Source organism: Meriones unguiculatus, chromosome 1 (genome assembly GCF_030254825.1).
Source record: "Meriones unguiculatus strain TT.TT164.6M chromosome 1, Bangor_MerUng_6.1, whole genome shotgun sequence".
In the NCBI taxonomy this organism is placed as follows: domain Eukaryota; kingdom Metazoa; phylum Chordata; class Mammalia; order Rodentia; family Muridae; genus Meriones; species Meriones unguiculatus.
The window spans coordinates 186,371,106-186,393,695 of NC_083349.1; the positions used below are offsets into that span (position 1 = coordinate 186,371,106).

The 22,590-nt window shown below is 45.6% G+C and overlaps 2 protein-coding genes across 6 annotated transcripts in view; one reads left to right on the top strand and one right to left on the bottom strand.

Moving 5' to 3' along the window:
* Positions 1 to 17,515, top strand: part of Ppp2r1b (protein phosphatase 2 scaffold subunit Abeta) — a 34,556-nt gene extending 17,041 nt beyond the window's left edge. The window contains exons 12-17 of one of the 3 annotated variants that reach the window (XM_021656604.2): positions 1,517 to 1,671; positions 2,225 to 2,367; positions 2,712 to 2,803; positions 7,014 to 7,135; positions 14,705 to 14,785; positions 15,765 to 17,515. In XM_021656604.2, the coding sequence (XP_021512279.1) occupies positions 1,517 to 1,671; positions 2,225 to 2,367; positions 2,712 to 2,803; positions 7,014 to 7,135; positions 14,705 to 14,785; positions 15,765 to 15,884 (713 nt within the window). In that variant the 3' untranslated portion in view covers positions 15,885 to 17,515. Of the gene's footprint in view, positions 1 to 1,516; positions 1,672 to 2,224; positions 2,368 to 2,711; positions 2,804 to 3,321; positions 5,101 to 7,013; positions 7,136 to 14,684 lie in introns of those variants that run through there. The other 2 variants (XM_021656605.2, XM_021656603.2) reach the window with 2 other exon arrangements.
* Sik2 (salt inducible kinase 2) overlaps positions 12,467 to 22,590 on the bottom strand; it is a 105,994-nt gene continuing 95,870 nt past the window's right edge. For 2 of the 3 annotated variants that reach the window (XM_060373729.1, XM_021656598.2), the window contains exons 11-16: positions 21,732 to 22,016; positions 21,443 to 21,606; positions 20,614 to 20,724; positions 19,912 to 20,003; positions 18,551 to 19,168; positions 12,467 to 17,219 (exon numbers count right to left, since the gene is read on the bottom strand). In XM_060373729.1, coding sequence (XP_060229712.1) covers positions 17,195 to 17,219; positions 18,551 to 19,168; positions 19,912 to 20,003; positions 20,614 to 20,724; positions 21,443 to 21,606; positions 21,732 to 22,016 — 1,295 coding nt within the window. In that variant the 3' untranslated portion in view covers positions 12,467 to 17,194. Of the gene's footprint in view, positions 17,220 to 18,550; positions 19,169 to 19,911; positions 20,004 to 20,613; positions 20,725 to 21,442; positions 21,607 to 21,731; positions 22,017 to 22,590 lie in introns of those variants that run through there. The other variant, XM_021656599.2, reaches the window with a different exon arrangement.

Consider the following 22,590-nt stretch of genomic DNA (forward strand, 5'->3'; position numbering starts at 1 on the left):
ATCTTTAATAGGGTAAAGAAAAATATTGAATCAAAGTTAGTGAGAACAGACAGTGTTAGATCAGCCTGACCTTGAGGGAATAGACAGAGTCATAGACAAAACAAGGAGAGAAGACTAGCAGAACTCTGGAAAGGCTTGCATTCCTCTGAAAAGAGAAGTGAGGGGTGCCAGGGACATAGTAGGCATCTGGCCAAGTAGAGTTCAGTACAGTTGAGATCTTGGGCAAGGCTCAGACTCTGGTTCCTTAGGCAGTGGAACTGTGCGTTAGTGGCATTGTAGTGAGAATAATTAGCTCCCCTTTAAAGGAAGGACAGGGGAGAGGGCTAGAGCACAGATGATGTATGTGACAGGAAAGAGCTCTTGGAAGGCTGACACTTGACTTGAGCTTGTCCTGAGGATGCTTCTGGGCATCCTGGTGGGTGTTTCTCTGCAGACAGAAGTCTGAGCATTGGCTGTGGGTATGGTTCCTTGTCTCTGTTTTCCCTGTTCCTAGTGTTCTTACAGCAGGATGTGAGTTGGGAAAAGTTGCCTAGCTCCCATCTTCTCTGGAAGCTCGCGTAGACTGCTAAGGATTGAAATGTTTTTGTGTTTTGTTTTGTTTTGTTTTTCTCTTCCTTGAGGGTTGTGCTTGTCAGGTGAGAGGAGGAGGAGCCAGGAACGTTTCCCCTTGGTTTGTTATCTAAGTCCAAGTTTTGAATAAGAAATGAAGGAGCAGCAGGCCTTTCTGTGTTCAGGATTGCACAAAACAACTAATTGTGAAGGCATAGCAACTCAGACTTCATGGTTTAGGTTTAGGATGTCTTTGATAAATTATTTTGGATGAGTTTATTATCTGTCAGTGCAGGTACATTTATCAGCTTGTCTTAACATGAGCATTTGCAGTGGAGAAGAACTTTCATTTGCAGCTGTGTCGATAAAAGACCTTGATAGCAGTGTAGGATTTCCTCAATATCATTCTCAGCTGCTCTTTTTGATGCTCCTAAAGTCTATTGTTTGTCTTAGAAGCTGTCCCTGACAGTCTCAAGGGTTTCTCCCTCTCCCTTGTGCTGTTGTTACTCTGCTCACTGCATCCCGAGGCTGCTATCCCCCTTCTGTTTACAGACAGCCTCTCTAGTCTTCCAGCGAAGCACTTCTCTCTTCCCAGAGTCCTTTCTTTCTGCTCAGTCTTTCCTGTCCAGTGCTGTATGTGTTAGAATTGGTCCTCTGCCATGGGACTGCCTGAGTGCCAATTTTTCATTCTCTGATAGAGTATTTGATCTTTGAGGGAAGGTATCTGATACTGTCTTTGCAGCACATATGCCTAGTAGGCAGTTGTTTGCTAATTGATGATGGATAGACTGAGTTCCTCACACAGACATTTTAGAACTGTGATAGCTGTGCCTCAGCATGTTATCATTAAGTATGTGTGTGTTAGGTCTGTACAGAGTTTATTCTGGGTATGTGTGATATGGATGAAGTAAAGTAGGTTGTGTGTAAAGAAAATAGCATGAAGATCTTTGCTTGGACTCTCCTGCAGTGTATGCCATCCGGGAAGCTGCCACCAACAACCTCATGAAGTTAGTCCAGAAGTTTGGTACAGAGTGGGCCCAGAATACCATTGTCCCTAAAGTGTTAGTAATGGCAAATGATCCAAATTACCTGCATAGGATGACCACTTTATTCTGCATAAATGTAAGTATTTGTGGTGTTATTGCTAAATCATTCATGGTATATTTCTGAGTTTGAGTGCGCTGTCTTCTGTTGGAGGTGCATTTCTTGTACTGATCAATTTGGATAATCAGAATAGAGAAAATATTGATTTCAGATTTGGAGCTGGAGAGATGGCTGACATGAGTGCCTCCTGGCCTAGAGGACCAAGCACCCTCAGGTGGCTCACACTTCCTGGAACTTCAGCTGGTGGTGGTGACTGGTGCATCTGACTCCATCATCTGGTGCATTTTTGTCTCCCATCATCATGCCCCTCCTCACACGTTCACACATAAATAGTGAGATGAAGCTAAAAATTTAAAGGTTTCAAAGCTGGAATTTTAAAAGCTGGAATATTGTTGTATGTTTTGTCAGAGGTCTTTCATCTTTTGAACCAAACCACCTCGTGTTCCTTAGATGCTCAAGTAGGAGACATTTTTTTGTTGGTCGATTATCTTCCTTTTAAATATTTGTTTCTCTAGATTTGGAGAGTATTAAGAAGAAAGTTTTAAATGTGCCATCTGATTTATTTTTCTAGGCACTGTCTGAAGCCTGTGGTCAGGAAATAACCACTAAGCAAATGTTGCCCATCGTGTTGAAAATGGCCGGAGACCAAGTAGCAAATGTCCGTTTCAATGTGGCCAAGTCACTACAGAAAATTGGACCTATTCTAGATACCAAGTAAGATTTTAGTGTTGTTCGTGGTTTGAAGGTATCACCTCATGGTGGGGAGTAACACTAAACTAAGTCCAGGAATTTCTTTCTTTTCTCTACCTAGAGTCTGGGCTTATTCAGAGAAAAGAATTCAGCCCTCAGTCTTGAGACTGTCCATTTGACTTGTATACTTTAGAACTTCTTTAGAAATTATTTGTTGTGCTTGTCCTGTTTGTCAGTATTTAAAAGTATTTTTATTTAAAATGTAGAAATTACTACAGATCCAAACCCCCATATTTCGTTGCAGATTGTATTGCATTGAGTCTGTCTGCCCTGCCAGCCATCTTCTCACAGTCACTTTTGAATTTCAGTGCCTTGCAGGGGGAAGTGAAGCCCGTGCTGCAGAAGTTAGGTCAGGACGAAGACATGGATGTCAAGTATTTTGCACAGGAAGCTATAAGTGGTATGCATTTTGTTTTGTGCTAGACTTTGGTTGCTGGGGAGTTTTCCTCTATGGTGTGAGCAGTGGGAAGTGGCAGTGTGATGAGCATGATGGGAGACACAGGGTTGCAAGTACCTGTCACGCTGGGCCTGCTTGGTCAGGAATTTCTTGGCCATTGCTGGGCTTGGTAGCACACACTTGTAATCCTAGCACTTGGGAGACTGAGGCAGGAGGATCTCAGAGTAGAGGACCTGGGCCACTGTGGGACCCTGTCTAAAGTAAAGAAATGTCTTGGCCCGCCATTCTCTGCTAAGTGAGCAGGCCGTTTTCTCAGTTCCATGTGTTGGATGCTGATTGTTAGTGGCAGGAAAAGTTTAGTCTTTAGCTTCCGGTCAGCCTGACAGATTAAAGCAGCAGAGGGCAGGGTTGCAGTGAGATGTCAGGTTCACGCTTTGTCACTGTTACATGCTAAATGTTCACATAGTGATCATTCATGAACTTTCTGTACCACTAACATGATTTTGTTTGGAATTTTCCAGTTCTTGCCTTGGCATAAAGAGGAACAGGAGGGAAAAGCCTTTACTAAACTCTTATCACAGCTCTCTAGTCAATGTGTTCTTACATGGGTGGAGAAAAATGGAACCTTCAAGATTTCATCCAAGCAAATGGCAACAACTTAGAAGAAATCAGATTTCAGTGACTTGATTCTTTCTAAACATGCAATAAGACTGATTTTACTTCTCTGTTGGGATAACTGTACAGCCCTTCTTACTGACCAGTTGCTGATGCTCCCTGTACAGTCCTCTCTTGAGTGTCTCCCAGTGTTTTTCTTCAGCACCATTGAGGTTCCTGCCTCCTCCCTTTTGAATCAGGCCCCAGCCACTTAATATTCCAGACAGAGCCTGGATGGACTTGGACCCCGACATGGAGTGATATCATTCTTTACTGTTTACATGTATCTGTGTAGCTCTCCATTTTTCCAGTGTTAAAAGTAAATGGTTTAGAATAACTTAAAATTATCTACTTGGAGATAATATTGAGATTTGACTGTAGTGAAAGCCACATCTTCCTGGTTACCATGGTCCACATCAGCACCTCACATGAAGGGAGATGTGGAAGGTTAACGAATGGCTGTTCTGGTTTTCATTTGCTCAGTTTTGACCGTAATCATGTCGTGCAGAAGCCGGAAGTGGGTGTATCTTGCTGCTAATGTGTGATGTTGAAAGGAAACAATTTCAAGGGCTCAGCACTGTGACTGCCTTCAAAAACTCATAAGAAACTTTAGTGCCTCTTACTAAGCTGTGGGTCTACTGTTTCATTGTGACGTGTTGTGTTTCAAGAATGTGTTGGAACCACTGGTCCCTCCCTGGCTCTGCTCCTGGCAATGCTGGTGAGCATCTAGCTGTTGCGACACTGTACAGTACCAAACTGAAGTTTCGTTGCTCAGTGTTTTCTTGTGGTGGGGGGTGATGCTAGAATGTTTTTCTACTTTTGCAGTAAAGTTTCATTAAGTTGTCCAGAAATTTAAGGTAGTAGGTCAAGCTGCAGGGTTTGCTGAAGCAAAATAATCGTGTTTATGGAAGGCTGCTTGACACTGTTTTTAGAACAGCAGGCGTCCTGATTACCAGTCTCCCTGTTGAGTTATATCCCACTCCTTCCATGAGCAGCTCTGACTGGCCACACCGTTCCTGCTGATTGTTCTGGGTAATTTAAGCGTCTTTCATCTAATAGACTCCGTCTTTAGCGGACTTGGTAATGAGGTTTCACTGCAGCCTATCTCAGTATATCTTGCCATGTAGTTTGATGTTTCCATTTTGGTTTCTGAATTGTTGATTTTACTTACAAACCCTTTTAGATATAACAATCCCTGTTCTGTTTTGTGAAGGCCCAAAGATACCTACAAAACTTTGTACATTAAACATAAATTCCATAAAACCAAGTTTGCGTAAATGCTTTTAAGTTTATCATACCTTAGAAAAACAGAACAGACCAATTCTATCAGAGACCGTGTGCCTGTATTTTAAACTTCCAGTTGCTTTATAGTGAGTTTTCATTTTATGTGTTCTAGGGCGGAGGGCTGAATATTTTCCTAAGCAAAAAGATGTTCATTTTAGTGCCTTAAATTACCATGCTGTAAACATTTCATGATGCCTTTTTTGCATCACCTGCAGGCGATACTCCTCTTTAATGAGTTTTGTATTTGAGAGATTATTGTGTTGATTCTGGAAACAGATGTGCATTGGGACAGCTGCTTCACCTTTGGTTGGAAATGGCACATGATATGCTCACTTGGGAATAAACTTTAAAATGTCCCTGTCCCATTTCCCCCCAGCCTTGTGATTTACCTTTCTGCCAAAGACTACTGAAGGGAGAGATAGTGGACCCTTGCCTTCTCAAATAAGGGTTGTATAGCATGCAGGATTTGTTTGTGGGTTGCCATTAGAGGCTTCCGTATTCTTCCTGATGTACGTAGTGAACTTCTTGTGTTACCCTGCATAACAATTGCTCTTCCGTTTAAATTTGGCCATTTTCATTACATACTGGTTTTTCTACTTGATTCTCCAGAAGCTCTGTGATACATGCTTGATCTGTTTTGTCTTGTGTTGTGTCACCGTTGTCTAGACTAGTGTCTGGTTTGTATTGTTGGGTGCTTCATAAAACTGTTCACTGAGTGATTTCTGAAGACTGTCCTCTGAGGTGAACAAAGTCACCCGTCTGGCTCACTCTCTCATTGACACAATTAAGAGATTCTTCATTCCTAGGAAACAAGAGCCTCTGGCCTAGACCAGTCCCTGGCTCCAGGATTTTTTTTTTTTTTCCTTTTTTGAGACAAGGTTCTTTACGTAGCACTAGCTTTCCTGGAACTCTCTATGTAGACCAGGCTGGCCCTACCTCTGCCTCCCAAGTGCTGGGATGAAAGGCATGCCACTAGCTCTGGCTTGAGGAGTCATTCTTTTGGAACTGTCTGGTTGCCCTGAACATATATTGCTGCTGTTTCACATCTGGGCAGTTTTTGCCAGTTGTTCAGCTTGTTAGGAAAGGGAAGCCAAGACAACACGTCAGTTAAAAGTGTCCTAATAGTGGGGTTCACCTTAGTGATTCTTTTCTACCCGTTGTTTGGGGTTTACCCATCATGAGCTTAAAGTATTAGATCCTGTGCATATAATGTGCTGCCAATGAACAGGAGTCCAAAGATGGATTTTGTTTCATAAGTATAAACAGATAAATGTGATTTTTGAATGAGGCCTTGTTAAAATAAAGGGCAACCTTCAGTTCACGGAAATACCAAGCTTGACTGTAGTGTTGTGGGCCTGGGAGTGGGGTGTGGGGGAGGAGTATGTTTGCTGGAGGATTTGTCCTTATTCAAGAGACAGCATGACACAGGTCTCATCCAGGCATCCAGAACACTTGTGTAACACCCAAGAAGACCAGCCTATCTTCCTGACACTTGTTGCTTTATTAACCTCCATGTCCCTGAGCTGAAAGCTTTGTGGGTCCATCATACTAGGGATGGCAGGTCAGGGCCACTGCACAGGTTGGGCACTTTGCCTTCCCCTTTCATCCGCCCTCCCCTTGCTTGCCCCCCTCCCCCCTCCCCCCTCATTTTGTTGGAATGTCAGCAGCAGAGAAGGTCCTTTACCCGTGAGCTTGGTGAACAGGTGAAGTGGTTGCTGTCCTCTTGACTCACCATTTACTCTACCTTTCTATCCATTCCTTGCTTGTCTCCAGTTCCCTCATGAATCTCTAGTTTGTCTTCAGTACCTAGAATAGCCTCACTGTTCCTTGTTTACCTCCAAGGGCCTGCTGTTTCCAGGAAATTATGTCATGTTCAGTTGAGATGGAAATCTTTTGGAGGAGGAAGAGAGTTTAATTACTCACTGGGAAGAAAAGTCAAGTCATTTCTTTCTTTGGAGTTGTTGTCTTTAACTGCTGTGATCAGTTCTGAAAGGAGCCAGGTTTTCTGTTTGTTCAGGGCCCTACAAGTTACTCATTGGCCAAGATGTAGGGGAACACCCCCCACTTAGAAACCGTGGGGTGACTTGAGCAAAAGGCACCTTAAGTAAGGTACTGGTGAGGGCTGGCTTTCTCTGCCCGGTTACCCAGAACCTTGTGCTGCTGGCCCATCATTGTGCCAGGGCAGCTGAGGGCATCCCGGCCGGGAAGCACAGTGGCTTGGGAGGGGATGTGCCCTGGTCAGGGACAGTCACAGCATTGCTGTCTGTATCTCTAGTGGTGGCACAAAGGCTGAGGAAGCTAGATTTTCCTGTGAAGGACAGTGAAGAGCCCAGCATCCCTGGGGTTGACAAGAACCTCTTCCTGAGACCCCAAGTGCCTGGAGAGGACACTGGGAAGGTAAGTGCCCCTGAAACTTGGGGCCAAAGCCCTGTCCTTCCTGGGCTAAAGGTAGCAAGCAGAAATTGCTGCTGCTATAGGGAGTCACAGCAACGTGGGAAGAAAAGCAACTCCCACCACACTGTCCTAGGGAGAGATCTGGCTCTAAGAGCTAGGTCTTGTCCAGATCTGTGGTTTGAGGTCTTTTGTATCTCCCTTGGTCTGAGACAAGACTGGAGAGCTAGTAAACTTTCCTCACGGGCTGGAAACTTACTGGCATGGTTCTACTTATTCCATGCCTGACGTTTTCCTGGATGTTTTACAAGCCTGTTTTGCCTCCTACAACTACATGGAGGAGGGATGCAAAGTTCCAGTTCAACAGTCACTGGGGTCCCAGCTGTGGCCTCAGGGTCAGTGATAGATGGGTAGTTATGACTTAGAAAAATGTAGGAGTGGAGAGCATGGACTGCCTAGTGCTGATGTCACTAGATACAGTGACTGTAAGAAGTTGCTGCTCTTACCCCCATCCAGTGGATTTATATGGTTAAAGCACTGACAGAAAGGCTCTCTTTAAATCACCTGACTTTTCATTTGCTGTAAATGGAGGCCGCACAATCTTTCCTGTTCTGAACATTTGCCTTTCTGTGTCCCTGAATGCTGTTGCCCTGCCTGGGTTGCCCAGCTGTCTGGTTTAGGCAGCCCCAAGGGTGCTGCATGCTGCATGGTGGGGGAATGTGCTGGCTCACTGCTGCTTACAAAGCCTTAGCAGCCTGAGCCCGTGGCAGATAACTGAGCTGCCAGCCTTCATGTCCTTCAGTCTACTTTGTAGAATTTCACTGGAGAGGCAAGGCTGCAGTGGTAAGAACAGTGATTCTCAGGAGCCTGAGCAACACTTTTTAAATGATAATGGAGTTGTTTTCTAACATTCAGGACCATTTGGCCCTGCCTTTCAACTGTGGAGTGTACCTGAGCTGAGCCCTGACCACTGAGCATCTGGCCCCTGCCACAGCTGACTTGGTCAGATCTGAAGAAGGCTCCCCAGCTGAGGACAGCATTAGCTGTCATTTCTTGAGCCTCTGTTTACTGTAATACATCAAGCATTTAACCAGATACCTTTGTGGTAAATGTTTGCCTTGGACACATTTCAGGTGGTTATCTTCCTCAGAAGCCAGCTGTGCTGAGGCTGCAGCTCATTTTATCCACAAAAATCCCCTTCTCTGTGACTCAGGGAGCCTTCCTTGCTTTTGTTTCACTTAGAGCAAATGTCCTGGGGATGAAATGGAAAGGGACTTGGTTGCTGGGCAGTGTGTCATGTCAGGGGCCTAAAGCCAAGTGAGTGATCCAGGAAGTCATCCAGTTGTAAACCAGAAATTGTTCTCAACCCTTCTCTGGCTAGCTCACTGATCTGTCCTCATAGGGAGAGAATTTGGTCGTTGAGAACTCTGGGAACTGGGTTCTTGACTGGCCTCAAAGCCCTAAGGGAGTCATCTGATGTCCTGGGGCTGTGCCTGCTGCTTGGTCCAAGAGAGTAGCCCAGGGTTCCTCCTGGGGAAGGGTGGTTGCTGCCTCAATGCCATGGAGAGACGTTCTTGAAGTCTGCTTGGTCTGTGTGATTGATGACTCATGTTCCCTCATGGACGACCTGCAAGGAGCCAGCCTGGGCCACTTGTCATACTCTGCTACCTCCAGGTTGGCACAGCCACTCCCTCCTGGTGACCACAGCTGCTGGCAAGACAGTCAGGCGAGGGTTAACAGTGGATTTGTTTATTGAATCATGAAGTAGCTGTCACATGATTTTAATCAAAACACCATTTCCCTGACAACAGTGATGTCAGTCTTGTTGCTGCAGGAAGGAGCAGCTGTGAGGGACATTCAGTCTCCTCACTGAGCCCAGGTTTGGACTCAAATCAAGTGAAGCACCTGTAAATAATGAGTGCAGACGCTGGGTTGAAAAAACACTCCTCTTCCTTTTCTCTCTGCCTGGACAGTCAGGCCTGTACAGACATTGAGTAGAGTCCAGTTGAGGGGGACAGTCCATGGTGAGTAGCTTGTCACATGGTGTCTGTGGTCACATCAGATGAACTCAGCCTCTGCTGGCTTCCTTTTCTTTCCCATTTTATTCAATCCAAGGCAGCAAGCTACGGTATGCTCACTCACAGTCAAGATGGTTCTTTCCTCCACAGTTAAACATTTCTGGAAACTTTCCTCACAGATAGACCCAGATATCTCCTTGGTGATTCCAAATCCAGTCAAGTTGTTAAGATGAAACCTCAGATTCTTAGGGATGGTCTCATGTTGTGTCACTCATGACCAGTGCTACCCAGAACTTGTAAAAATTCAGAGATCTCAGGGTGAAGTTTTCAGTGCAGGTCATTTTTCAGTCAGTGAGGGGAGATTTCACAGGAAACCATCACCGTTTTCTACCCTGGTGTCAGGCAGTCCGGTTAAAGCAAGACAGAATGAGTATGGTGACAAGCTGTCAAGGGCAGTTGGTAGAACCTTAATGTTTTTGTGTGAGAGGGCAGTGCTGAGTCAGGCTGTGTTCCCATCACAAGTGGGGACAATGAGGTTTTACAGTGACCTGCATAGGTCAGGGGCAGGCCAGGGTGCTACCCACCTGAAGAGCCTCCTGCTACCCACTGGGTAGGCCTGGGAGCCAGCCTCTCTTCCCAAACCTAGCTTTGTACTGGCCCTTCATTTCCCAGGACCCTTCCAACGGCTTGGCCACCCTTTGGTCCTCACTTTGATGATTAAAGTTTCTGTAGTGACCTAACGTAGTTTCAGTGGATCTCAGGCTAGACACAGGTAAGACTGTGAACTGGGCCCCTTGCATGGTATGCTTTGTAGAAGGGCTTTGTCATTTCAGGTCAGCTGTATCCCATCCCATCAGCTTGGTGGGAAGCCTTAGAGTCAAGAGTTCTCAGGCCCTCTCTTGGGCAGCTCAGGCTTTGTTATTCCGTCTTTGGAGAATGAGGAGTAGGAAGCTTTCAAAGCCTGTCTGTGGAGGGGTGACTTGGCTCCTGAAGGTCAGCACCCCACTGCCTTATCTTCTCTGGCTTTGAATTTTTTGACCTTTCTCCCCAGCCAGTCTTGGGGTCTTCGCTCCAAGGCAGGTCACTTCTTTGTAGTCATTACTCACCCACTTAAATGCTTTGCTTGTTTTGCCCCCTCATTGCCAATTCAGGTCAGCCCAGCAGCCCCTGGGAAAGGCCGTTAGATACACATACAAAGGGAGGGAGCAGGGCTCCCTGGCACTGTAACTGTAGATATAGATGAATTCAGCAAGGAGACTCCCCAGGACATGGCAAGTTCCCCACTCTGCCTGACCCCTCAGGCTCAGCCTCAGTGATTTGTGGTCCTAAGCTTTGTGCCTAGATTGTGGCAAGTGTGTCGCTGATGACAGCTCCATGTTTGAGGTGAAGGTCCATCCACTTCAATTCATTCAAGACCTATAGCTATCTCCTCTTCCTGGATGCTACCCAAAGTATTTCACTGCTCAAGAGCTGTTCAGACTTTGAAATTCTTTGCTTGAGCCAAAGTGGAAGGGCAGAGCCATGCTTTAATGAGCTTAAGGCAGACCATCCATGGTCTGTGTGAGGTTTCCTATGCAGCCAATAGCACTTGGAATTCAGTGCACAGTGCTTGCCCAGGCAGCACATTTGATACAGTGGAACAATGCAGGAAGGTTAATTAGTACAACCACTATACAAGAATGACATGCAAATTCAGGAAGTGGTCCAAACAATATGGGAGGAATGGCAAGAGGATTATAGGGTGACTATGGACAAAGAACTGGATATGTAGGTAGGTGTGAAGATGTCACAATAAACCCATTATTTTATACACTAAAAAAAGTTAAAATATCCATACAAGATCAAAAAAATATCTTTGGTGCACAAAACCTGGCTTTGCTCCCGGGAACTGCAGGCTGAGCCGAGGTTCCTCCTTTTTTGGACCCACTTGGAGGTATGAACACCCCTCAGATGAATTGTCACTGTCAGCATTTTTAACTCTGGAGTGGAGTAAGGGGTTTCTCCACCGGCCCAGGCTGAGCCTCTGGATCCACCTCCTAGAAACTGAGCTTCTGTGTAGGTGAGGTTATTCGGAGAACAGTGCAAACATTTTTTTCTGCTTATCATAGAACTCTGATCCCACAATCCAAGGCATGGGGAAGAAAAGAAAGGGCAGCTGTCAAGAATGAAGCTTCAGTTTGTTTGTACCTGGCCATAGGGTGGCTGGAGGCTTTAGAAATGTGCTTACTGCTGGCCTGTTGTGTCCCTGAGCTGGCCAAGCAGAGGCCACAGCGTAGTGCCCTAGCCTCTATGGTCTATTCTTTGCTGTGCTTACCACGGAAGTGAAGGGTGTCCTCGGAGTTGGGGGAGGCCTGGATGGTTGCCTACGACAGCATTAAGATGAGTGGTTCAATGGGCAAGGGCAAAGTTTACAAAACAAGCACTGAAATGGTGAAAAACAAAACCAAACCAAACAAACTACTACTAAATTGTCTTCCAAGGGGAAGAAGAGCTGTTTGAAGGCAGGCAGAGCTGTGGACATGCACACTAAGGGTTCTGTGCTCCCAGCCCTATACACAGCCTCACAGACACCAGGCTTGCCTCAGTGAGAGCTATTGCAGTTCTATACAATATTGGCTCAGGGGAACAGCTTAAGTAATGGAAACCAAATCTTAGCTGTACTCACTGCCAGAAAGCAGGATTTAATCCTGCCCTTTTACTTGGAATCTGGCATCACAAGTCTAGAACACACAACTGCTTGGCAAAGGAATTCTCCAGAACCCCAAGGGAAAAGCACCTTAAAGGATGTCTGTCCTTGTGAGAAGTCCATGGTGTGTGTGTGTGTGTGTCTGTGTCTCAGTCTCAGACCCCAGAGGTGACACTGTGACTAAGTAGCAGTGTTCTTTGCTGGCCTTCCTAGCAGCTCAGAGTACTTTCCATCCTCTATGTCACTTGTTCTGAGGGAGCTGAACTAGGGCACGGCGTGCTTGTCTTTGTTCCACTTCCTATGCAGAGCCTGTAGTGATCGGCTCTGTCCTGACCCTAACACAAGCAGCATTAACGGCCCAGTGAGGCCATCTGCACGCAGCCTGTGCTTAGCACGGTTCTCCGCCAGCAACCTGTGGCGGCTAACGTGTACTCAGGCAGTTTGGGGCGAGGTATTATTTACCCTGCTGACGTCAATGAGAACATATTATCCACTGTCCTTTTTGTAGCTTGAAATGAGCACCAGAGCTCAGAGAACACAGCCTCTTTCCACAGTTTGAAAATTCTACCTGCTGCTCAGTGATGGGGGAGTCCTGCCTATAATCTCATTAGCCTGATATTCATATCACCAGGCTTTTAGAAAACAAGGTGTTTTTTATTTTAATTCACGAGGGTTGGAAACATAAAAATAGTACATTTTCCTTGCAGAAAATTATCCCACTTAAATTACCATTTGGTACAAAGATCATTTATTAAACTTCATTTTAGGCCATTTTCTAACATTAAGTGACAGGTTACACTTTTGATTTTTCACATTGGAGCTATTATGATTTGCACACAAAATACCAAAGCTATGGAAGTTACCAAATTTTTCTTGGTAATTGAAAAGCACGCAGGAAAAAATAAGTACAATTAGATTAAGTTTATGGACAGTAACTCACAGAGCAGACTGGATCCAGCCATCTCTTCTCTCTGGAATAAGCATATGGCCTTGCCCTTCTACAAAGTGCAAACAGCCTCCGCCATTCTTAATTCTCAAGCTGCAGTTCCCCAAAGATGAAGCAACCCGCTTTTCCTGCTGCTTTTTCTTTCAGAGATTCTAGTAGAGACAGTATTTATTTATTTATACCATGAGTAGTGAGGAGGCTTCACCACTTGAATTTCCGTGACTGAGCAAATCCTGGAGGGTAGGCATCAGTTATCTGCACTTGGTCATGTAACATTACTCTATCCACCGGGATGTTGTGTGTATTTCTATTTTTAATGCTACCCCTACTCACCCATTTTGGTTCTGAAAAGTTTTAGCACTCCAACATCAAAAGCATGTTACTACTTTGGAATCCTGAAAGTGTCTAATAAGCCTTCTTACTTGACAGGACTTAATTGTAAAGATATGTGCTGTAAAGAAATGTGCTGGGTGGGTGGCGCACGCCTCTAATCCTAGCACTTGGAGGCAGAGGCAGGCTCGAGGCCAGTCTGGTTTATAGCTCGAGTTCCAGGACAGTCAGTCAGAGCTCTACATAGTGAGACCCTGTCTCAAAAATAAAATAAAATAAAATAAAATAAAAAAGATGTTTTACATGCTTTTCCTTTAGGAAAAAGGTTGAGTTCATGATTCTCTGGGCAGCCATCTTCTCTGGAGTTGATTCTATTGACCAAGCAATGGGCCCTTTGGCAACCAGGGAGGAGTGTGTCCTTCCAATATATACTTTTGGAGGAAAGCACTGGGTTGCATAACTCTGAATAAGCAAACATCTTTGATGAAAGCCTAAACTTCTGCAATTTATTGGACACCTCGATGGCCAGTCTGTGGTGTCAGTGTCTCCCTGTCCCTGTCTAGTGCAGTTAGTCCTCCAGATAGCTGCAGTTATTACTTACAGGGCAGGCAGCCAGGCAGCTGTCAGGTGGAGGGGGCAGCTGTGGGGGCAGGGCTCCAACACAGAAGCAAAGCCAAAAGCCAGACAACACTCCTGCTACTTCCAATTCTGAGCTCTGTGAGCTCAGCTTCCTCAGTTGTGAGAAATACAGACAGGGGGCTGGAGAGATGGCTCAGTGGTTAAGAGCACTATCTGCTCTAACAAAGGACCCGGGTTCAATTCCTAGCACCCATATGGCAGCTCACAACTGTCTATACCGCCAATTCCAAGAGATCTGACACCTTCACACTAATGCACATAAAAAAAAAAAAATGAAAAAAAAAATACAGACAGAATCTCTCTAGTTAATCTCACAGAACTGATGTGAAAGCACTTGAAGTGCTTGGTACATTGTTTCGGAAATGGACAGGCAAGCTCTGTGGGCAGGACTTGTATGGACCATCCTTGGTTAAGCTGTCGGGCAGTGTTCCTACCTGTTTGTCAACCAATGAAGTCCTGTGCCCAAATCTGTTCACCTGTAACGTGGACGTAAGCTGTGGCACAACCAGGATGGCTGGAGGTCTTTTAGAATCAGCTGGGTGGTTGCAACTGGGTGAAAATATGGTAAACAATAACTGAGATGGTGTGAGATCAGAGGTTTTAGGATCAAAAGGACCCTTTAAGGGTCACTGTCTCATTCCACTTTTAACCGAGCCCAGGTGGAAAAAACCACGTAATCTCTCACTTCTCTTGACCCCTAGCCAGGAAGAACCTGTATTTAATTGTGTGTGTACACATACATAAATGTATAGATGTATATATGTGTGCATATAAGTTTTAAAGTGTGTTTTTGTCCAGTGTTGAAACAGGCTGATACTGCTCTTGTCTCCCACAAATCACTGTGAAGGTAAGTTCTATAAAAAGTTTCCAGAAGCAACAAAATGATAAAGATCTCTCTGCCTGGGCAATGACTCCAACTTACTACCTGTTCTCCAGTTTTTACCTTTGATGTCTAGGCACAGAGAGACCGACCGGCTCAGGTGGCTTCCGAGGAGGCAGTAGAGGCAGCCCAGCTTAGGGGTACAAACGCAGCAAAGGTCAGCCCCGGCATAGGGACTCTGCAACCTTCCACTGGGATCAGTGTCATCAGATGACACTGCATATTGTCTCTAAAGGAGGAGGAATGAGAAAAGTTGCCTGGACTATGAATTTTCTTTAAACCAGTAGGGAGCTTAACTCACTGTTGATAAGTATAATCCAGTCCAGAGAAACTCTGACCCTGATATATTTAAGAAGCAGGCTTGATGAGAGGCTAGAGAACTCCACAGAAGAAAAGCCCACTGGGTCCCCATGTCCTGAGCTGCTAGCACATCTGGGCCCTTCATCAGCTGGCCTAGAAGCTGCTACTTTTTGGGTTCCTTCAGTTTCTGGCTCATCACACTGACACTCTCCAGCTGAGAACACACTCTTTTTCCAGTCCTAGTATTCTTCCTTAGGTATAATGGCTTCTGGGGTACAGTTTCAGAGGTCTGTGATGAGTTCTTGCTGAGTGCCCCAGTAACTGCAGTTCTCAGGCAGGGCAGAGGGGGTCACTGCACGGGCTGGGTTGTACTAAGAGGTTATGGGGTAGGGGCCTCACAACAATGCAGTACCACAACTATAAAAGTTAGGAGGGAGCATGAGAGACAGAGGCTGAAGTCCTACCTCCCTGACACCAGTACATGATTTAAACATTTCTGCGTTCTTGATTTCTAAGATAGAGGGACCCTGGCTTTCTTTTTTCTAGGGTGCAAAGTGACAGGAGGGGCTTTGCTTAGACCAGCTCTTAGATCTCATATTAGTCCACAAGGTCCCTGGGTCTTTGTTATCTCGCATTGGTTGGATTCTGGAGGGTTATGGACATAGAGGACTGCCCCCATCTTTGTTCCCTGATGGTGGCAGGAAGGCAATTCAGACAGGCCAAGTCAGGGTAGGGCGAGGGATGGCGCTGGTCAGGCAGCTCCCTGGGAATAGAGGAATGGGACCCCATAACCTGTTGTCTTCCTATTGCATTAACACCCTCTATTTGCTTTACAGGGACCAGCATGTCAGTTGCATGTAAATATTAGAGACACACTTGCCCAACTGGAAATTGCAGAACTAAATGCATTTCCTCCAAAGCAGAGAGTAATACCCCTGGATAACAAAAGACAATAAACAAAAAATAAAAAGTACCACGCATATTGCACTTTTTGCCAAATGAAAATTTTACCTCATGTTTGAATCGTCAGTCTCTTTGGAGAGGCTGCTTTACAAGGTAACAAAGCTATGGGTTATTATACAGTAGTGTACACACTGCTGATGTGAATTGACAGGCGAGCATGTCAGTATTTCAAAGCTGCCTCTCCGTAAGAGTGGGCCTAAGCCTCCTTAGTGTTACTTAGTACTTGTGAGGAGAAACGGCTTGGAAGCTTCCATAGGTCACTAGTTAGGGGACAGCAACAGAAGCAATCAGATGAGCTGAACACCAGAGCCCATCTGCTCTCACCAGCTTCCATCTCGGGAAATAAAGATAGCCATGGAATTACAATTTCTACTTGAAAGAAGTGAGGAGCAAACAGGAGCTTACGACAAGTTCCAGCAGGATGGTTCATGTTCTTCACCAGGCGACTGTCCTCACCTCCTCTCTGGGTCAGTGCCTAACAGGTCTGGCAGCTGATCAACGTTCCTGGTTTCTCTCTGCAGCCTTTAACTTGACAGCCTCTCTCCGCAGCCCTCATCTGTCGCCTAACTGTCCTGCCATAGCTGCTAGGTCTCTTGGGCTAAGCAGCTCACAGCCCTGGTGGGGGGCATGGGTTTAGGCCAATCTGTAGCGGTCTGTTCCTGCAGTCCTGAAATGAGCAGCCCCCCATTTTCAATCTGGAAGGCATTTTCATTTCATCAATATTACAGCACTTCTGCAGTAAATTTTAGGAAAACATCCTCCCCCAGCCTAAACAAATCAAGCCCCGTTTTATAACTTGGCTTATTTTGCAAAGCTTTAAAACACATTAGAGATCTTAATGAAATGATCTCTCAAATGAAATGTTCTTTACCTCACAATATCATCGATCTTAAGCATGAGGAGGAACACAATCAATAAAAGAAATGCAATTTATCCTTACTGGATATTTTCAGTTATTACATCACAAAAATGGCAAACCCTTCTGCTATCCATTCCTGCTGTAACCCACAGCCCAATTCCAAGCAGAGTGCATTTTCAAAGCAGCCTGGCACCAATGGGGAGCCCAGCAACTAGTCTCTGGCCAGCCTCAAAGACTGCTTGAGTCACCAACATTGGCAGGGGCTGGGCTGGGCTGGGCTGGGCCCAGGATGGCGCTCTGTAGACTTCCCGTGCCTAGTCTTCCCTTGCCTGCCTGGACACTTACTACAGAGAGGAAAGGCAACTTATAGGTGTTTCTAGATGCAGCATCAGTGTAGTAGCTCTCTTCTTGTGCTTTAAGGAAGACGCTTTGTGCTTAGTGCATTCATCTGCTGATAGGACAAGCCACTCTAAAGGATAGAAATTACAATTTTTATAAATAATACTGAGTTTTTAACACTTGAATGTCACTGTGCAAATGACAGATAACTAATTACTTCTAGATATCCAGTTGACTAGCTATAGCATCTATTTTTCATTTCCTCTGATGAGTGAATTAATGGTTGAGCTTTTCTAGTAAACGGCTAACCCAGCTATGGTTCTTTGAATATTGCTATAATACTTGAACATTTTATACAAATCAAAACTAAGGAAATTAGGATTCTGACTCCCACATGGTGGAAAATAAACTAAAGTGACTTAGCAAGTACATAAATGGAAAACTTGGTTTCTACAGAGAAGAAAGTTTAACAAAGTGGGGGAAGGTACACACTACCACTTCACATGGGACATAAAGGTTCGGGGTTTTTTTTATATGTACTTAAAAAAAATTCTAAACCCCCTATGAAATTGCCCCAATGTACAAAGCTTCATAAGCTCCTAATAGCACAGTAGAGAGACAAAGGTACCACTGCAGTGGAGCAGATAGGAAGTCTTCCAAGACTGGAGGTTGTGCAGGAAGAGCCTGGCTTCCTAGCTCAGGGCCTGAGTTCCTGATGCTTTCTGGTTTCTGCTCCAGCCTCCGCTGGGACAGGTCTCCTGTTGTTTCTACAGGTGAGAGCTGGAGCCCTGAGCATTCTAATGCTCGGCAGTTCAGGGGCACTTTTGAACGGCATTATTGCGTGTTCCCAGACAGATGACTGCAGGGTTCAGGAGGTCAGTACCAGCTGCTACTGCAGGGTCCCTGACACACAGCTGAGGCTCTGCTACTTTGTGATGGTCTGGAGGACATCCTGCACCAACAGTCAAGAACTTAGGACTTTGTGACAACACACAACTTTCCTCTCTTCCCTGGATCTTTCTTGACATGCATTGAAGCACTGTGCTGTTGCTTGACTTTAGTGAAATAAATTGCCTTTTCCCCCCCTCCATGTGTATAAACAACATACACATTTTTCCTGCTTTTACCAAGGTAAATGAACCTTTGGATATATGCTCTCATTTTATGCAAACACTTGGTACCTCCCTTGAGAGCTTGTTCCATTTCACCTAAGGGCATGCATTTCAACCTCCAACTGTGTTCTAGCCCTCCCCACAGAAAACTTTGTGGTGGGACAGAGCCAACAGGAACATCTACCCCAGTCAAACCCTGATTCCAGCTGGGAAATTTGATTTTCCCACTAGGGAAAAGGGGAAAAATAAGCTTTAAATTTAAAGGGCTGTAATAGAAATAAAAATACACAGTCTGCCTTCACTAGAGTCACCTCACTTCCTGTGCTGAGATTAATTCACCAGGACATACCCATTGTGTTGTGGATCCACAGCTTCTAGCATTTCACAATCAAAGAGTCCAGGGAGCTCAGAGAGGGCCAGCGGGTCATAGCTAGATGGGGTCTCCGGAAGTCCTGAGCTCCTGGCGCAGTCTGCGCCTGTGAGGTCGCTCTGCTGGGCTCCGTCCACGGGATAGTGACAGGGAGCAGGATAGTCTGGTGCAGAAGAAGTGGTGCTTGGCAGCTCACAAGTCTGATAGGAGAACTGTAAGGAGGCTGGAGCAGCTCCTGGCTGCTGTGGTGGAAGAGGTGGGGGTGGGGATGGGGGTTGCTGCTGTTGCTGCAATTGTGAGGGTAAGGAAGGTGGAGCCCGGGGGCTAGATGTGGAGGACAGGGGCTGCAAATGCATCTCTGGGTACTGACTGAGGAAAGGGCTAAATTGCATCTGCTCAGAAGAGGGCTCGAGGACTGGACTCAGGGCCTGGGTCAGGCTGAAAGGTGGGGGCTGCGGGGATGATGGTGGAGTCTCCTGGTGGGGAAGAGCCAGCTGCTGACTTGGTCGAGGGTAGGAGCTCTCTGCTATCTGCATCTGATTAAAATACGCTTGCAGCTGAGACTGCTTCTGGAGGAAGAGGCGCTTCTGCTGGAGCCTAGATTGGCAAATGAACATTTTACATCTCCAGTGAATGTAATTTCAATGTAAATTCAATACCAGGCATAAACTCCATTTTCCCCTCTTTCCTGTTTTATTTTTGAGAATCCTATATTGTAGTCCAGACTGGCCTCAAATTAGTGATCTTCCTGTCTTAGTCTCTGGAGTGCTGGGGATCCCAGGTGTGCACCACCACACCTGACACCCCCACCCACTATTTCTCGCTCTTCTATGCAAGGAGATAAAATCTGAGTAGGGGAGTTCACCAGTGTGGGCTTTGTCCCTACCTAACTGACCCCTCTGAGGTAAGTGAGCACCGATGGATTTTCTTTCCTAAGTACTATGAAGACTGCTCAGAAAGAGATATCTTGGCTTCTCTAGAATCTCTAGGCAGGATGATGACTAGGACAGTTTCATCTTGGCCAAGCAGCTTCTATTGGTGGGACCAGCAGGCGTGAACACCACCAAGGGGAAAGCCTCACCAGTGTAACTGACTGCTTCAGGCCCCTGCTTCTGACAGCTCAGGGCTGATCATATGCAGAGCGTATAGGGGCTGCTGCCACCTGACCAGCTTATACTCCAGGATTTTCAACAGCCTCATTAGTGCCATGCTTGGACAGACGACAGCCATGTGCCAGTGCATGGTCCAAGTAGAAGCAACTAGAATGGCAAAGGACAATACACCAGATTCTCCAGGCTGCCATGAAAATAACTGACTTTACTGGGCAAAGACTCCCTTACCTATGTTCCTGTAGCTGCTGTTCCAGGCTCCGAGGTGGTTCTTTACAATATATTGGACAAGTATTCTGGGCCTTTGGCAGAAGATTGGGCTTCTAGAAGGTCAGAAGAACAGTAAGAGCCTAACCAGAGCTATCACCTAGGATGCAGTTCAGGTGATAGCATCATCACCCTTTGGATGCCCCTCTGGATAGTGTATCCAGACGTGGCCACCAGAACCCTGAGTGAAAGCACTGATTCTTGCTCACTGAGACCCCAGAAGAGCATCAGGTCAGCAGGCCTGTGCATCTAGCTCTTGTCTACCTTTTTCCACTTTTAAAATTCCTCCAGGCCTAGGAGGTTCATGGAGAACAGCAAGAAAAGCAGACTTAGTTCTTGACAGAAGGCCCAGTGCCTGCTAAATGACTCATTCAGAAAGCGATCTATGTCACATCATTTCTTAGGATCTTCATGCTCCAGTGTAGACAGCCTTGGTAACACAGATCCCCATCTTATCATGTACAAATATAAGATTAGAAGTAAGCCAGCTCCCTCTTTCCCAGCACTCAGTGGCATACCCTTCCCTACGGCCAACATACGGCATAAGGCTAAGTCTGAACATGTTTCTAGAAGCTACTAATACAGGATCTACCTGCTTGTATAGAATAAAGCATCTACCTTAAATAATGCAAAAACAGGTTTCTATAACAAAGTTAAGGAGCCCACCTGGAGTCGGTGCTGTAGGTACTGGGTTTCTAAGCTTTGCTGTGGAGAAAGCTGAGGATGCATGCTGGCAGAGAGGGTGGAGACACTTTCCTGCTGCCGAGAGACTTCCTCCTGAGGATCAAGGGAATGGACATTTCAATTTCTATGTGAGAAAGTTTCAATTCATAGTTTAAGCACCCATGCAAATGACTGAGTGGAACCCAGACTCTACATGACCTAACACTCAGAAGCTTTTACCTAACTAGCTGCTTACTTCGACCTAGCAGGTTGAAGGCTGCTTTTCAGAGAGCCTACAGTGTTATCTGAACTCAACCATTAGCTCATCAGTATCGGAATTAGAACAAAAACTCCTGCCTGGTACCAAGAAGGTGCTTGCCTATGTATAGGCCCAGAATACAATAGCATCTTTGATGCATTTAACATTGGCTCAAGATATAGCAACGTTTATTGTATTTTTAATGTGACTAGCCCTCATATTTAATGGTGATTTTTAAAGTAGTGACAAGAAGCTTCTTACTAGGTGATGTTCATTATCATATGTGTGTGTGTGTGTGTGTGTGTGTGTGTGTAGTCAAGGGAGACAGAGAGTCGTCCACATATAATCTGCATTTGGGGACCCAAACTAGATTGAGCCTGTAGGCCTCTATCTGGGGCCGAGCATCTGGGAGCAGCATGGCTGGCTTTAAGCTGTTAATGGCAGCAGCAAGAAAACCTGAGACCCTGGGCTTTCCCAGAAAGCCAGTTTAGTTAGGATTAGGAGGAAGCTCTCTAACTGAAAAGCACACATCTATAGGACAAACGTGGTGTTCGGAAGAGCCTGTGCACTTACCTGAGGGCAAGTGCTTGAAAGGTCTTGGAGCTGAGGAGCAGTTGCTGTTAAGTTAGAGTCTACCTCTGATCCTATTTGTTCATAAAGCAATTGTACTTTGTTCAACTCCAGAATTCCTTTGGTTCTAGCAAGATTCTGAAGATGTTGTCTAAATGCTACGATCCCTGCAAAGTACAAACATAAAACAGTTTAAGGAGCAAAGGAAGCTTCTTAGTTATCACACCAGCAAGGCAACAGCTCTCTTCCACAGCTGACTGAACTTTCTGAAGCTAGGAAAGAAAGTCCTTGCCTTGTGTAAGGGAAGTATCCGATGCTCTGCGGCCTTCTCGGAAGCTCACAGGGGACCGGTTGTGGGCCTCACGCTTCTGTGAGCTCAGAGCCTGCATGGCTGGGTTGGTAGGTCTGAGACTCATGAAAGGAGATGTCATGCGGGGTGATGGCTGATTGGCTAACATGATGTCCTTCAGGGAAGGGCTGTCTTCCAGAAAGTTCAGGTCTCTCTGGGTAGACCCCATATCATACTCAGAGTCCACACTGTCAAGGGAGGGGTTGTCACTCATCGAGAAAATTTTCCCTATAAGAAAAAATACAAAAACATATTACCCCAAACAATAGCATCTTCTTTAAACACATGGACAAAAAGCAAGACAAAATGGTGGGTTCTAGTCATGACAGCCCCAATCTTTTAAGAGGAAAGGTGAGAGGACTACAGTACTCAAGAGTTTGGAAAACAGAAAACTCATCCAAAAGAAAAGTTATTTTCAGGGCTGGGGATCCTAAGTGCAACTCAGGGCTAGAAGAGTTGCCTAACATGCACAAGGCCTGCAGCTCACTCCCCAGCACCACAAACAATCCTCCATCTTTCCAGAATGCTTTCACTGGCTAGTTTAACCACCACAATAACATTACAGAAGCTACAGCCATAAGATCTTGGCCCTTGAAGAGAGCCACAATCCCTTAGGGAGTACACTGTATCCAAGGAATCCTGGAGTGGAGGGAATCAACTCAGAGACATTTTTGTCTCTGTAGCTGGTGCTCCATAAAGGAAGGGGAATGGATGAAGCTCCAGAAGGTAGTTAGCATGGCCACTATTTCTGGATGCCTGAAGTATGAAATGATGCTGTAGGAGTTTAGCTTGGTGCTTCTCT